General features: G+C 36.2%; 2 protein-coding genes across 4 annotated transcripts; one reads left to right on the plus strand and one right to left on the minus strand.

Annotated features, from left to right (window-relative positions):
• The first annotated feature begins 395 nt into the window (after nucleotides 1–395).
• On the plus strand, nucleotides 396–10838 carry LOC113533921 (interleukin-4 receptor subunit alpha). Of its 2 annotated transcripts, XM_026926388.3 has the most exons (9): nucleotides 396–573; nucleotides 822–903; nucleotides 1236–1356; nucleotides 2420–2601; nucleotides 2690–2829; nucleotides 5549–5717; nucleotides 6366–6456; nucleotides 8004–8058; nucleotides 8410–10838. In XM_026926388.3, exons 2-9 carry the CDS (start codon nucleotides 831–833, stop codon nucleotides 8698–8700), a joined length of 1122 nt encoding a protein of 373 aa, XP_026782189.2. In that variant the 5' UTR covers nucleotides 396–573; nucleotides 822–830; the 3' UTR covers nucleotides 8701–10838. The 2 variants fall into 2 exon arrangements, with proteins under 2 accessions (XP_026782189.2, XP_026782188.2); XM_026926387.3 differs by lacking the exon at nucleotides 396–573 and having other exon boundaries at nucleotides 642–903.
• Nucleotides 10839–12420: 1582 nt separating this feature from the next.
• Nucleotides 12421–16564, minus strand: ube2ib (ubiquitin-conjugating enzyme E2Ib). Of its 2 annotated transcripts, none has more exons than XM_026926393.3 (7): nucleotides 16420–16564; nucleotides 15351–15445; nucleotides 15091–15174; nucleotides 14932–15004; nucleotides 14489–14598; nucleotides 13441–13520; nucleotides 12421–13296 (listed from the first exon to the last, which is right to left on the minus strand). In XM_026926393.3, the coding sequence occupies exons 2-7, from the start codon at nucleotides 15414–15416 to the stop codon at nucleotides 13233–13235; spliced, it is 477 nt and encodes a 158-aa protein (XP_026782194.1). In that variant the 5' UTR covers nucleotides 15417–15445; nucleotides 16420–16564; the 3' UTR covers nucleotides 12421–13232. The 2 variants fall into 2 exon arrangements, with proteins under 2 accessions (XP_026782194.1, XP_026782197.1); XM_026926396.3 differs by having other exon boundaries at nucleotides 15351–15427; nucleotides 16420–16557.
• Between the last annotated feature and the right edge of the window lie 73 nt (nucleotides 16565–16637).

Here is a 16637-nt window from a genome sequence, read left to right on the forward strand (position 1 = left end):
TTTCGTTATGTTTTTTTGTCTGTTATGTAATACGTTACTTTCTTTGCTGACATACAAACATTTTTCTGTAACATTTTAGTTTTTGTTGCAAAAGTAATGTTTGGAAATATAAAATGTTTTTGTACTGACTCAGTACTGTGGAACTCATAAAATAAACATCTATAACAACACTTGTACTAGAAAAATAGGGCATCTAAGCCATTTGCATATATATATATATATATATATATATATATATATATATATATACACACACAAAAGGCTTAGATGCCCTATTCATATATATATATATATATATATATATATATATATATATATATATATATATATATATATATATATATATATATTATACGTATATACTCACTCACACACACACACACACACACACAAAGAAGGATAAAGATATGATCAGAGAGTGAATGTAATATAAGGATCTGAAACACCAAAAAAAACCCACAGAAACAGAGAGACAGAGAGAGAGAGAGAGAGAGAGAGAGTTTGTGTGTGTGTGTGTGTGTGTGTTCTCACTCTCTGTTGCTCAACATACAGCAACAACTTGAACAGCTCCAGGTACAGATCTTTATTCGATTTAATATAGTATATAGATTGATATGATATTAGTATTAGCTTAGATTTAGTTTAATCATTGGTATCTATAAGTTATTTATTAAATAATGAATTGCATAAACAATGGAAAATGAATAATAAATGAACAGGTTTGTGCTGGTTTGCTTTAACTGCCATGAGTGATGGTGACAACTGTTCAGTGATGTAGTTTTCTGACAGATGAGTACTAAAAATAATAATGTATGTTACAGAAAAAGAAGATGAGATTCGTTGTTTTCTTCCAGTTGTTCGTCTGTTTTTCTCATCTATGGAGAATTCCGAATGTGATACATGGTACTCATATTTCTGCCGTTTAACCCTCATGTTCTGTTCACTGCAATGACACATCCCATTGACCCAGGCCATCTCTTAAAATTTATACAAATGTTACAAATTTTAGATGTCAATCTGTGTTTAAGACATTGATTTATCTTATCAGTAATATAAACAGTATGAAGTGTGTACTGTTTAAACACGTTTATTTTTATAAGTCTCTTTAGTCTTTTTTTTTTTTTTGCCTAAATTGGTATCATTAGACATAAAAAATTACAGTGTAATTTATAGCACAGAATTAATATTAAGTCTGTCATTATGTTGCATCTGTGTGTGTGTGTGTGTGCATGTAGGTCGTAATTACAGTTTGGAGTGTTTGAACGATTACCTCTTCACCATCAGGTGTGAGTTGAACATGACCTCTGAGCCATGTCCCCATAATGCCCTCTACTGGCTGGAATTCTATGACGAAAGGTCATTATTTAAAAGCTTCATGCATATTCAAATGAGGAGTGGGGTTATATATTGATCCAAATAATAATAGTTTTATTGTTACCATTAAACGTTATGAATATGATGTGAAGTGACATGAAGTGGTGCAAGATAATGTGATTGTAAGGTTTGAAAAGTGGGAGGCCATGCCCTCTTTATCATGACTGATAAGCACACAGGCCACGCCACCTTCATTGTGACTGACAGACACACAGCCACGCCTCCTTCACAGTGACTGACAGACACATAGGCAACGCCTCCTTCACCGTGACTGACAGCTTCATAGGCCATTTTGTGGTCCACTTAATTTGCGTCTAGTGAAAATAAAGTGGTTCAAGTTTTGCCTAATAGCTGAAGGCTTGGTTTCTGTATGTAGCTGCAGTTTTCCATCATGTCGCCAATTAAAAAAAAAAACAATTTGAGGTCATGTGGTTTAATGACAAAGTAAGCAGTATGAAGTAGCAACATGATTGCAAATAGAGACACTGTGGCACTAGCAATTATGAGTTTAAGTAGTTAGACAGTAGTAATAATAATAATAATAATAATGCAACATAAAATAGCACTTGATCCAGCACATCCTATTATTTCACATTTTATTTTGAATATTGCACATTTTGAGTTGTCAAATGAATAAAAATGCCAGTGTTGATGTGTTGAAATTTTGCCACTGAGTGTGTAAATATAAAAAAAAAGTCAAGACATTCAATCAACAAGATCCATTTTGACAGTTCTAGGATACACTAGCAATAAATAAAGAGTTTAGTGTGTGACATTGCTTTCTAACTTTTATTTGGATTATGCTGTTTTAAATTAACATCATAAACTCTAGATTCATACACATATTTGAATGATAAATTTTGATGCCCCTAATATACAGAATCTTAAATACAGTCTACTTTTTAATGATCAGAAAATGAGATTCCTACACCAGCAAATGAAATTGATTTTATACAATTAAAACAAACAGTTAAGGTTGTTTGTTTGTGTGTGTGTGTGTGTATACTATAAATTTACTGGATGTAACTGTTGTAATATTGCACAGGGAGCCATTCGAGTGTGTGTTAACGTCGCAGACATACCCATGGGTGTGTGTGCTGAACCTGTCTACTCGGGTTGTAGACCCATTCATGGACACAGACATCTTCCAGATCTCACTTAACTACAGTTTCCATGGCAACAATGGATCAGAAATCCTGGACACAGGCTACAAGCCAGTAAACTACAGTAAGAACCACACAAACACGCACACACACACACTGAGGTACAAATACACTCTGTGTATATATGTTCATACAACGTGTGCATTTTGCAGTTCAGCCTGTCCCTCCGTCGAACCTGACGTTGCTATGGAAACCAGATAAGGCTGTTTTCCACTGGCTCAGCGGCTATAAGGAAGGCATAATGCTTATCCCGAAACTCCAGTACCAACTCAGCATACACACAAATGGCAAGGTGTGTGTATGGAGCCCTAGCGTACATCTGATATGAAACATTATTCACCACATAGACCTTTAGTATTTGAGTCAAGTTCAGTTGACAGTGGGTTAGACATGACATCAACTAACACTGTGTTTATTAGGAGCACACAGTGGGAAAGTGGGGCCTGTCCTGATTTTGTCTTGTGACAAATGTCCCTGAATCAACAAGGGTAGCTTTTATGTTAAGCTAATCAGCTATTTGAAAATTTGATCACTGGGTTACTTCATATTAACTGGTTTTAATGAACCCAATTACAATAAGTACAGAATAAAACACTGGAGACTCCTTTCAGAAATGTTAAATAAACGTCTGCTCACAAAAAATCTTAATATCTTTTTTAATCTGATTATACGGAGTGTTCTCAATACAAGTCTCCGTGTATGTTATCACTACAGAAACGATAACATATTAGAACTAGTGCTTTATTATAAACGAGCCAGAACTACTGTCAGGGCTGCTGTTATCAAAAAAACACTTTCTGACCAATCAGAATTGAGAATTCAAGCTAATGTTATTTAGCTTGCTAGCAAACTAGGGTACTTATTTTACACAATATAAGCAAAACTTAAATGCTGCTTCAAGTTAAGATTGATGCATCTACATTTATGTCTTGTACAGCAAAAAAATATTATCAAGTAGAAATATCTTAAATATAGTTGCATTTAGGTAGTATTTATTTTAATGAATAAAGATCATTAAGCTTATTTTTAGCCAGTTTTTACTATTAGCTTGAAACAGTCTTGATCTATTGGCAGAAAATTTTGCTCATTGTTAGCATTTATTTCTAGAAAGAATGCAAAATCTTCCAATTTGCCAAGGCAATTTGTAAATATAGGTTTAATAATCCTATATTTGATTTATTGTAATCTTATAACATCTAATACTAGCTACATGTGACCTTATTCAAGGTATTTTATTTGCTAAGAAGTCATTTTGTGCAGTGAGGTGGAGGGTACTTTCCAGATTTAGCTTCTTTTTATCTCAAGCTTAGCTCTTAGCTAATGTTATTAATATTTGGTGGGTCATATGAAGTTCAGTAAGATTCGTTTTGTGATAACTTTAGCGAGGCTTTAGCTTACATACGGTTACTTGATCGATTTCAGATAACTATTTTGTAGTGGTATTTTTACATGAAGCTTATACTTCGTGAATTTTTTTTGTAGTCATATTATTGCTTATGTTTTTTAACTACATAACTGCCTAATATTAGCGCATGCTTTTGTTTATGTAGGTGCTAGCTTAGTTGATGTGTCAAAATTGCATTACTGAAAAGACTATAGTACTATTTTAAATCAAAGAAGTGAAAAGAAATGTTAGTGGTGTGGTTAAACGACTAAACTTGTGACTGATCAAATTTAACTCTGACTTTGTCATCGCTTGACAAAAGCAGGACATGTAGGGTGTGGGGACATATTTTTAGCAAGGAGTGCCATCACCACAAAGATTATATATGCCTATGAGTGTGTCCAAAACAAAAATAAAAAACCTTCAGCAACATGTCAAACCCGCTTCCTATCAGTAACCCAAATCCATTCATCGTAATCCAACATAATATGTTTAGAATGTGCTGGAACACCTCAACACCAAACAGACACTATACCTGTAGTTTACTGTCATAGGAAGTTTGTTAATACAGGTGTTGTTAGTATATTAGTGTTGTTTATATAGTTGATTGCTGTAATAAATGTGGCAAGGTGGCACAGCGTTGTATTATATCTCCAGGGTTAGATCCTGAGTTCAGGTTACTGTCTGTGTGGAGTTTCACATATTCTCTCCGTGTCCATGTGGGTTTCCTGTGGGTTCTCTGGTTTCCTCCAACCGAAATATTTGGATTAGCCACTGAATTGTCCCGGGTGTGTGTGAGTGAGATGCAGTAGACTTGCACCCTATCCAGCATGTCTCTGCTTTGCCCCTAGTGTTTCAGGGATAGAAAGAATGGTTTAATAAAGAGGGTTTTTACTACCCCAACTTTGTCAATGTCTCTCTCCGTGGAAAGCATTTGGTAAAAGGCGAAATATTTTAATGTGAATAAAGAGAAATCCAATATATATTGGAGGTCTAGAAAGCTGGTCCAGGTTATGGTGGCTTGCTAACTCTTGGAAAAGGAAATAGCAATTTCAAGGAAAATTACTGTTAAAAATGGCGGGAAAGCAGAAAGTGATTACAGAGCACTGACACTGGAGACTTCCAAAAATAAACATCTCTTCACTATTATCAACAATTATCCAATTACGCATTTAGCCAATTACATTTGTTACAACTGAAATTGAATACATAAAAACACAACAGTTTATTAAAACCATTGATGATATGTGATGATATTCAAACATCTTTCAGTTTTATATGATGACTTCTCTAACAGCTAATGCTTACTTAGTGTGTGTGGTTTTGGTCATATCCATGGTGGACAAATGACAGAGAAATTGGTGATTGTTGTGGTTGCTATAATGTGATCTACATAGTGAATTGGGTGTATATTGTGGGTGACATTGACCATGGAAAGAGGTTTTATTTTATTTTTTTATCATGTATGTGGCTTATATAGTGAATAGGGTGTGTTGTGTGAGACATACATAGTGGACTGAGAGGAAGATTAGTTGGTGATGGTTTTGTTCATGATGTGGATGGTGAACTGGTGTGATTTCCTTCTCTTATTCATATGTCGAAGGTTATAATGTGTGTATGTTTGCAGGTGTTGAATGTCCGCTCTACTCAAACCAATGTGTCTGTGCCGACGTCCACCTTTGCGCCTAACACTAACTACACAGCACACGTGCGCTCAGTGCCTGGTCAGGTACATTACAAAGGCGTTTGGAGTCACTGGGGTCCTGCCATTTACTGGACAACTGGTCCCACTAACAGTAAGAAAATTATTTGCATCCCTTGGTTGTATAATTTGTTCATGTGACTTAAATTCCTCAACCAATTGGCTAATTGATTTCCTTGGTTTGTTACCTTTGGGGTGCAGAACAAAACTTTTTGCAGTAGGTACAGGCCCAGGTGAGCTGATAAGGACGTTTTTTAATAATTAAAAAAAAAATGTAGCACTGGCAAATTGCTATGGTATAAGAAGAATAAAACACTTGGGACATGCAGTTATTGAAAAATATTCAACTTCAGAATGTCATTTCATGTTGGGCAGCATCACACCAACCCGTTGTTGATTTATTTTTCTATAACAGCAAGCCCTATCATGTTTTATTCCTTACTGAGCACACTCTCGTATTTCATTTTCATAAATCTGGAATTGACTGTAAGTTGATTATCTATTTGATATCACAGGAGCCATTTTTAAATCAGCATACCCATGCCTATTTATAGATGCTGGCGTTTTTTAAATTCTTAGGATGTTTTCAAGTTTCTAGATTTGAATATTTTTAATGGTTTATATTAAAAAAAAAACAAAAACAAACAATATTATACATATGTGTTGTAATGTTATATTTTTGAAATATGGCCAGTACAGGCAGTTGATAAATGTGTGTGAAGTGTGTTCTGTGTGTGTTCAGAAACAGACACTCCAGATATGTCTTTAGCTACAGTCTGGTTGGCTCTGTTCTTACTGCCGCTGATATTGCTCTGCTACTTTTCATACACCAGGTGAGTCTGTCTGTCTGTCTATCTATCTATCTCTATTATGCTGCAGATTCTAGCATCGACTCACTGTCTGGCGAGCACAGAATACTCACAATGCACTATGGTATTTGAAGACACCACCTAGTGTTTATAGTGAATAGTGTATGTGCTTTGGGTAAGGACTGATGATGGAGAAACATTTGGGATGATGTTTATCAACTCTGCATAGTGATCGTTGGTAGACGTTCCACAACATTAAACATAAATGGATTTTTTTTTTTTTTTTTTAAAAAGTACAATATATAGTTTTTTAATAAATGGCAATAGTTTATCAAATTGCTGTACTATAAGAATAAAACACTTCAGGATGTACTGAAGTGAAACTTTTGAGCGGTAACAGCAATTCCACTTCATCACTTAATGAATGAAGCACCATAATTTAATACAACAGCACACTCGCAAATGAGTACTCCTTACATATTAGTAGTAAATATATTAACAGATCCCTCTCCTCTCTGTTCCACTCTGTGTCAAATCCATTAATAGTTACTATTTGTTAGGAATTTCCTCTTAATCAACTGCCTAATGCAGAAAAGTATAAGTATCCCACGTGTTATAAAAGGTAGCCAGTAAAAAAATTAATTCAATTCAATTTTATATGTATAGCACTTTTAACAACATGAATTGTCACAAAGCAGCTTTACAGAAATATCTAAATTTCAACTTTATTAATTTATCCATAATGAGCAAGCCAGATGCAATGGTGGCAAGGAAAAACTCTCAGAGACAAAATAAGAAAGAAACCTTGAGAGGAACCAGACTCAAAAGGGAAGCCATCCTCATCAATTTCCCTTCTATAACGGTATACTCTATTGTGCAGTTGTGTAACCAGGAACTTATGAACAACTTATGAATATGAGCATCAGAGTCAGGTCTGATTTCCATTACAGGTTTAACATGAAGTCTATTTTGTTGAGGTTATCAACTGTTCAGCGATGGAGACTTGACTGCAAAACTGTTCGTAACAATTTCAGTCCTAAGCCATCTTTATGGTTTCTAAGTGGTACCATCCACAGTAATCTCACTGATCTTAATGCTGTCCATATGAGGCCATCCTCAGTAGCAGTGAGCGGTTTTCAGGTGATCGGAAGTCCAAATCACTTTATGCCCCGGAACCCTCCAGATCTGCTCCTTTACCTAAGAAAAAAACTATTAACAAAAGGCTTGAGTAAACAAACATTTTCAGCCTAGACATAAACACTGAGACTGCGTCTGAGTCCCGAATGCTAATTGGAAGGCTGTTCCATAGCTGTGGGGCTCTTTAAGAGAAAGCTCTTCCCCCTGCTGTAGGCTTCATTGTTTGAGGTCATAACAAAGAGCCTGCACCTTTTGATTGAAGGAGGCTTGGCGGATCATATAAGACCAGAATTAACCATATAAGACCAATTAACTACAACAAAGATACACAAATGAGTTTTCTACATAAGTACAGGAACAAAGTTATTGTACTTTGTTCTCATGTACACAGCGGACTGATGATGGATGTAAGTTTATTGTTATTTTTCCCCCAGGTGGAAAAGGTGTGTACTGAACCCCAGCCCTGCTCCTCATATTGGAGATTTCAAAGTGAGTGTAATGTTTTGCTCAATTTAAATGTTTTAGGTGACCCGTAAACATCTGCCATCTTTGACTCATCTTCGGTTGAACCCTTAGAGTACCATTATGAATATGAAATGAATATGAAATAGGTTTCTAGTCAATGTGTATACTCACTACATAATGTCAAACTCATTTATGTTACAGTTAGTCCAATGTCAGTTAAGCTGACAAAAATAATTTGGGAAATGTTTAGGGTTATTTTTGTTCTTGAATGAATTACTATGATAAATACTAACAGTATTTGAAATGTGAAATTAATTCAACAGCTCTACTATATATGACCTTAGATCTGATGCTAAACTGTGGATGTGTTCTCAGTGTTCAGCAATGGCACCGGAGAATGTGGGTGAGCTGCTCTGGAAGGAGGAGTCTCTACAGATTGACAGCTTGACTGAAGAGCCAAATTCCGCCCTGTTTGAAAAGATGAGTAACATTTATAACAGCTCAGGCAACACATCCATCGCTGGCTCACCTAGATCTCCCAGTATGTTTCAGTCTTCTGTGGATTCAAAGATCAGCATGAATAGCTGGGCGCAGACTTTGTTGTCAACAGAGAAGGGGAGTGTGACATACAGTGATGACTACTGCACGCTCTCACACACCCAATAAACAGGACACACATGCATTCTGAACAACCGCATACAAGCTGGAAATATTAATGCCAATCACACATACTTGACTTGCTTGATAGTTTTTTGACTGAAGGAAGATATTTTGCATTTTGAGATGAAAGCATTTTTCTGGAAAGCATTGTATTACATTGTCATCATCATCATCACCATGTTGTTTTATCACATTTCAGAGTTTTCTTGCTGCTCACAGAACTTTAGCAAAGCTTGACTCACTGTTGTGATATAATACAAGGCATATGGAGAGGTTGAAAATGTTGGCCACTCCCTCAGTGACTCAGATGCTTTTCCCACAAGCCAAAGAATGTATCATATCTTTTGTGCACTTTTCTGGCCACAAGCTCCAGAATCTTGAAAGTGGTTTATTCACCTCTGTCTGCTTGTTTCCAGCAGGAAAATAAACTGAGCTTAGAAAATCATTCTTGGAAACCCGTATTTGAAAGATATTCCTGAGGTTTGCACAGGACTGATTTTAAATACAAGTACCACTGGTTCCCAAAGGAATTCTGACTAACTTTGCCTGCTCCCAAAGGAATTCCGAACAATCCCACCCACTCCCAAGGAATTCTTAACAATCCTGCCTCACTCTCAAAGAAATTTGGAACTATGGTGCCCACTTCTGAAGGAATTCAGAACAATCCAGTCCACTCCCAAAGTAATTCTGCCCAATCCCACCCAATCCAGAAGGAATTTTCTACAAACCCCCTTGCTCTCAAAGAAGCTCTGAGCAATCCCACCAACTCCTGAAGGAACTGTGAAAGGAATCTGGACAATCACACCGGCTCCCAAGGAATTCTGAAAAATCTCATCAGCTCCCAAAGGAATTCTGAACAATCCCACTGGCATCCAAAGGAACACTGAACAATCTCACCTGCTCCCAAAGGCAATCCGAAGAATCCGACCTGCTCCCAAAGGAATTCTGAACAATCCTGCATGCTCCCAAAAATTTTGAACAATCCTGCCTGAACGCAAAGGCACTCTGAACAATTCCACCCCTCTTCCGAAAGAATCCTGACCAATCCTGCCTGTTCCTGCAGTTATCTTTGTATGCACATGAACGCAATATTTTATGTACTTAATAGTACATAATTGAGCTATATTTCCCAAAATATAGCTCAATTAGTACTTTAAATGACACCCACTGTGATCAGAATACAGAGGATACATACATTTACTGAGGATGAATGAATGTGGTAAAGGCAATTCATATGTAAACTAACTTGTTTCCCATTCATTCATTAAACAAACAGTAACTAGAAATGGACAAAAAGTATTCATGTGCAATTCTTTAATAAATCAAATTTGTAATTATTAGCAAGTTTGAGGAACAAACATCACTTACACTGATTATTTTCCTATAACAGCAAACAAGTGTTTATTCCTTGCATATTTGTCACAAAGTTTTGGAAGTTGAAGAAGGTATGTTTGAAAATTTTTCATGTTTGTTTTCTGTATATCGTATATTGCTGCGCTCACATCATGTATGAGAATTTGGGAGGACATAAAATCTTCCAGTTATTTATGCATTCTTACTTTGCTAGGTTTAAATTGGCAGTTGTGGATTTTATCCAACATTAGCTAGCATTAGCACGATACTTGCAGAAGTTTGATAATCCATCAGCTGTCGAAATCACTTAAATTTTTCAATTAAAAATCAAATCAAATAGCAGGAAACTTTGAACCCTGACGATGCTGATCTTTGAACCAATTTTAATCATATTTCAAATTCAAGTCATTGCAAGTCCCCCCCCGAAAGTGGTAATTATGGTTATTCCTTTATGACATAAATTCAGCATTTGGCATATTGCAACTACTTGAAGATATTATGATATTTCATTATTCTTTGGTTTCCAATCTTCAGAATTTAGAGTATTCGCACTCCATATGTAAAATATGGCATTATACAAAACAACAATTGTCACAATTCAGAAATATATTTTCTAAGGTTTGGTCTTTTTATATTATTTATGGCTGGTTATTAATGATGGACTTTGCAGCTCTATAGCTATGTAAATAAGGATACATAAAACATCTGCATTATAAATGAATAGCTATTTTATTAAATATCATGTACCAGCATCTATCTCAAGTGTACTTTACATGCTCTTATTTTCAAGTCTCAGCAAAAATAAAGGTTCTTTTACACTTCATGGTGTGTTAAATGTTTTTTTTTTCCCTTTGAGCCCTGTTAATTAGTGACAATTTTTAAGTACAGGTATTTTTTTTATAAAAAAAAAAAAATCACGGAACTGTGAGAATATTAAGTTTTTTTTTCTTGACAATTCTACATTCTAACACTAACCATTAAGTTTTAACCATTAAAAAAGTCAAAGCAGATACGATTTTTTTGTACTCAATCAGTTTAATTTTGGTGTAAAACGTCTCACTTATGTGCAGTGGCATGTAACTAGCACATTTAACATTACCTGATTTTTGGCAAAAAAGTCAAAAAGGCTAGAAAGATACAAAGCAAGACTAAAATCTAAGCATATTATCTGGCTCAAAGACATTGGCTCATAGTGCGTCCTGACAAAACATCAAACACATGCGATTTACACTTGCAGTTCTTTGTCAAACACTGCATCATATTTTAAATTTCTTAAATGTGATCTGAAAAGGCACAACTTGAAAACACACTGGCTGCAGTCATATACACCGCTGCAGTCTGGAGATTTATTAATTAGGGCAGAGATTTCAATAAGTAGTTTTCAGATTACTCAGGATAGAAGTATCTCTGCAAATCTAACTAATAAGGAATTACTTTCATGTGTACACCAAATATGGGCGTTTTCCCATAATTACGGTTTAAAATAAATAATAAACCACTTGTAGGATCAGTGACGGTGTGGTGTGAGGCAGACAGACACTGACTGGAGTTACCAACCTTAATTTGATTGTTTTCTTTTAACAGCATTTTCGTACTTTTTATCCGTTTATAGTTTAATGTTTTAGAACATCTGTGAAAAACGTTAGCTCCTGCAATAAACCTTCATGTCATACAAATTAATAAGACAAAAAAAAAAAAAAAACAACAGAAAGTGTTTCATGTTACTGAGAAACTGCAAAGCCCTCCATCATTAAGACTAACTTTACCTGTGACTAAAGAAAGAGCTGACACTGGAGACTCCTTCCATAAATGCTAGTAAACAGCTCCTAACAGAAAACTTCACCATATCAACAATTATCAACAAAATGTTTTAATCTGTTTATGTAAAGCATCCACCATACGGGTCCCGTTGTAGATAGTTACTATAGAAACAATAATTTGTTAACTTAACACTTTCTGACCAATCAGAATTGAAAACTCTGAGAATTTCTATAAGATCTGCCTAAATCCTCAGACCTCCTGAAGTGAGCAAATGGAATCAAATCTGTTTTTAAATGTCTCGAGTCCTCATACTACCTGATACCCTGAAAACGCATTAAAATACCTCATGAAGGTGTAAGTACAAGTTCTTATGATCACACCAAGACTGAGAGCAGAATCTCCTTTTAAAAAAAAAAAAAAACAAAACAAAAAAAAAAACAAAAAAAAAAACCCTAAGGATAACATGAAGCTTTAAGAATTTTGATACCATTTCTGAAAGAAACAATGTAGTAATGGGTAATTGCTTACATTAATATTAATATTAATAATAATAATAATAATCTGTAGCCTAAATATAATTGAGATTTGTTTGATTGTGGATTGAGACAATCGTTTTGTAGAAAGATCTTTATTAAACCAACAAAGAACGCAGGACACATGTTCCCATCATAAACAAAAACGAATGAAAAACAAAACAAAACAAAAAAAAAAGCTATCCTGGTGAGTATGAGTAAGTCTGACCCTACAATGATCCCAAATTTACGATTAGTCAACTTAAACCAGCGTTCGCGTGCGGCGGAGTGGCAGCCGCTCGGTACAGACCGGCACAGCGGAATCACCGCAGCTGATTTAACTCTTACGCTAATCTTGTTTTTTTACAATATTTTTAAGAACTAATTTTACTGTGTTGAAGATGGAGTGAAGTGCGAGAAAGCAAGATCATTCCACCCAGTATTACGCTGTAGAGATCTTAGCCGAGCTACTGAACACGCACACGCTCTCGAGCACTCATTATCATGGAGGAAAATGATCAAAGAAGGGAAAATTGACATTAAAATAAGAAGAAACATACATGCACACACCCACACACACACTCACACTCACGATACGTACACAGAAAGTTAATAGTTTTCATTCAGTCACTCCACGTTTGCGTTGACTGGCGGGGGGGAAGGGGAAATAAATGAGGTCCATTTCTGATTGGCCGACGATAAAGCGAGGCAGGGACTGTCCTGCTGAGGAGTTGTCAGGGGGCAGGGGCTGTGTTTGTGACATCACTATCAAGGGGTGGGGCCTGTGGGGTTGGGGCAGATGGCACAGACATCACGTCAAGTCCTTTCAGTCCCAGCAAGAAAGGGGAGGAGGAAGAAGACGGAAAATAAACGAGTGCTGACACATTCCCACTGAATTATCCATCCCTCTGTCTACGAGGGAGAGAACTTTTTGGCTTGTGCTCGGACCCTCTTCTCATACTCCACTCTGTTCTGACTGGAAAACAAAATGGCACACATTAAAAAAAAACGCCCCATGCTTAATTTGACAAACCAGACAAGTCATACATTGTGGCTATAAGGATGGCTGTTAAAACAGCAAGACAAACGAATATTTATGTAGTGTGTGTTTGTGTCTCACCAATATATGGTATAAGCCTCAGCCTGGGCCGGGTCCTGAATATTGGGCTCATTTAAAAGCTCCTGGATTCCCAACAGAATCTGCAGAAGAACAAAAAAAATATATATATATACACTTCACCCAAAATATCCACAGATTAACTGCTGTCCAAGGATAAAATAAATGATGCTTAATTATGTAGGAAATCACTTAAGTTTAACTGAATTCCCTGAGCTGCACTGATATAGTTACAGTGTTATAATGAAACGGTATACTGCTATAATGGATATCATGCAGAAACCCTCGTGACTCAGAGTCTCACGCTTACACAGAAAAAGTCTGTGTCGCCTTCTAGTGTGAAAGCAGCAGCAGTCTCGATGTATCCAATAAGTACGGACAAGAAATATTTACTTAATCACATGCCCCAAAAAAACTGCTTCGAAATATATTGCTCATCTTTTTCAGAATTTGTATAATATCATTTTTAACAAGCACACACAAATAGCAAGAATGAGCTGTAACTATACGTTTAACCGCAAAGTGAAACTACATCATCCTTATTATTCATATCATGATATAGGAAGATATTTGTACCATAAAATTTAGAATACGTAGATTTGCTAAAAATAAATAGATAAATTAATAATTAACATTTAATTAATAATTAGTAAATAAATGCCAGCAAAAAAGTAATGATGCTTTAAAAAAAAAAATAATAATTCAATTATTGTTCTTGGAGGCATTTTAGAAGTCTATAAAAAATACAATCTGTACAAAATTAATATTTTACAATTCTGAAAGATTCAGTACAAAATTGTGTAAATCTGCTTATAATCTAAATTTAAAAAAAATTTAAAAAATAATACTGTATACATATATACACACACACATTATATATAAAATGTATGTACACACACACACACACAGATGATCAAGATAGCGTTATTATATAATGATATTGTCCAGCCCTAATGGAGAAAACTTCCAGCAATCTGGTACAATTCCACATTCAAATAACAAATAACCCCAAAAACTTGGATTTTTTTCAAGTGTTAACTGTGCGTGTTACCTGTTTGATCGTGATAGCAGGTCTCCAGTCTTTGTCCTCCTCTAAAATGGAGAGACACACAGTTCCCGATGGGTACACGTTCGGATGAAACAGCGGCGGCTCGAATTTACCTGACAGACAAGCCACAACGCTTCGTTTAGAACTGAATTCAAAAATCTTTTTATTGGTTTTCGAGGATCTTAAGAGCTTCAGAGGCTTCATGCACCTCGAAATTGAGTTTTAAGATCTAGTTCTTGTTAAGGACACAGCATCACACCACTGCGTCCCTGATTATTTTTCCTAGGACAGCGTTTTATTCCTTACTTATGACAGAGACAGCTGAATATCTTATTAAACAGCTCGACATACAAGAAAGCCACAGTTTATTAAAACAGGTTAAGTTAAACTGACATCCTTGGGATGATGTTTATAGATAAACAAGTGAAAACCTGGGAAAAACATACATTTCGGAGGGGATGATGGGTAATCGTCTTTGAAGAGCATCCTTAACTTAAACAGACCTCCTTCCCATGGGGTCTACCAGGGAGAGGAAGCAAGGTTAACCAGATTACATCAAAATCATTAAAAAAATAAAAGAAAGTCAGTGGGGGAGCGAGTCTTACCCCTTTCTTCCCCGGAATGGCGCACTCCCAATTCATCAGGTTCATCGTACCGTCAGGGTTCTTAGTTGGAACGGCAACGAAGCCCTAGAAAAGACACAGCTTCACCAGTGGTAAAAAGGTGGAAAGTGGTATAAAGTGGGCTACGATCACAATATGGAGGGATGCAGTGTGTAATGTTTATGCCTCGTGTGTGTGTGTGTGTGTGTGTGTGAGAGAGGAGAGAGAGAGAGAGAGAGAGAGGGAGATGGAGAGAAACTCACGAAAGGATGATCTTTCCTCCATGCTTTCCGCTCTTGTGCAAGTCGACTCAGAGCTATGCCAGACATGACCGCTGATCCTAAAGGTAAGGAGGAATCTAATTGAAATCAAAAACATGAACAGGACCTCATTATTGCGTATAAAATGCTGCATCTTGAATGATTTGCATCATGTTGCAATGCATAAAAAAAAATGCCATATAATATTTTTACACATGGCCAAGTAATGCAAAGCAAAGTAATTAAAAATAAAAATTCCACGATTGTGTGCATATAGAAACTCCACCTTGTCATTATACAACTTGTTTTTAAGCACTTAACCTCTTGATATGCAAATATAAATATGCAAATATACACTGAAATATAGTCAAATTAATTGTGACTTGTGAGCTCGAGCGTTACTGTTGAGGGCTCGAGCGCGCGCGCGCACCCACCCACTCACTCCTTTAGCTAGCTAAAACAGCTAACAACAAACCTGTGTCCAAAACAAAAAAATTCTCTCCTACTATATAGAACAAAAAAAAAACAACGTCTCTAGTTAAAAAGTGTGTTTTAGCGACAACTCCGACTACTTAAACTGTCAACAGTGAGTAACTATTGATTAAGCTGGCTATCTAGCTTAACTAGCTTGTTGACAAGCTAACTAGCTAACTAGCGTTACTTCCTGGGAACCGTAAACGATTAGCCGCATAACGCACTACAAAACACAGATTTCTGCTCAGATTTCTGCTCAAACTTGTGAACAGTGTAATGTTTAGGGTTATCGCTTTTAAAAAATATGTGTATATATAATTATCATTAATGTAAACATGTTCAAATTTCCACACAGCGCTAGTAATGAGAGCGTTTAGCCGCTGAGTTTTTAGCATGAGAACTCTCGCACTGGCGGAGACGCCATTCATGACCGCGCATTGGACAAAGAAAACTGGACTTCCTTTGACGCGAACGCGCATTCGCATCGACAAGCGACCTAGAACTAAAACAAAAAATGTCTGAAAATCATTTCCATAACCACATCGTAAATCAGAAACGCACTTTTTTTTTTTTTTTTTTTGCGTGATCGCCGCCTCACCTCGTGAACGCCAGGCCGCTTCGTGACTTTCTAGACACTTCTATTAGAACCGTGCTAGACCCGGGACAAAAAAAAAAACCCAGCCAAGTTTCCCTCCCGAAAAGACATCCGTTCTAAACCGGACTAAGTAGGACCCCTGAGAGGATCGTTATAATAGCCTGAAGATACTGACAATATTAAAATAAAGATTTGGATATTATAACTATATGAGCGTGGTT

The sequence above is a fragment of the Pangasianodon hypophthalmus genome, chromosome 1 (assembly GCF_027358585.1).
Source record: "Pangasianodon hypophthalmus isolate fPanHyp1 chromosome 1, fPanHyp1.pri, whole genome shotgun sequence".
In the NCBI taxonomy this organism is placed as follows: Eukaryota; Metazoa; Chordata; class Actinopteri; order Siluriformes; family Pangasiidae; genus Pangasianodon; species Pangasianodon hypophthalmus.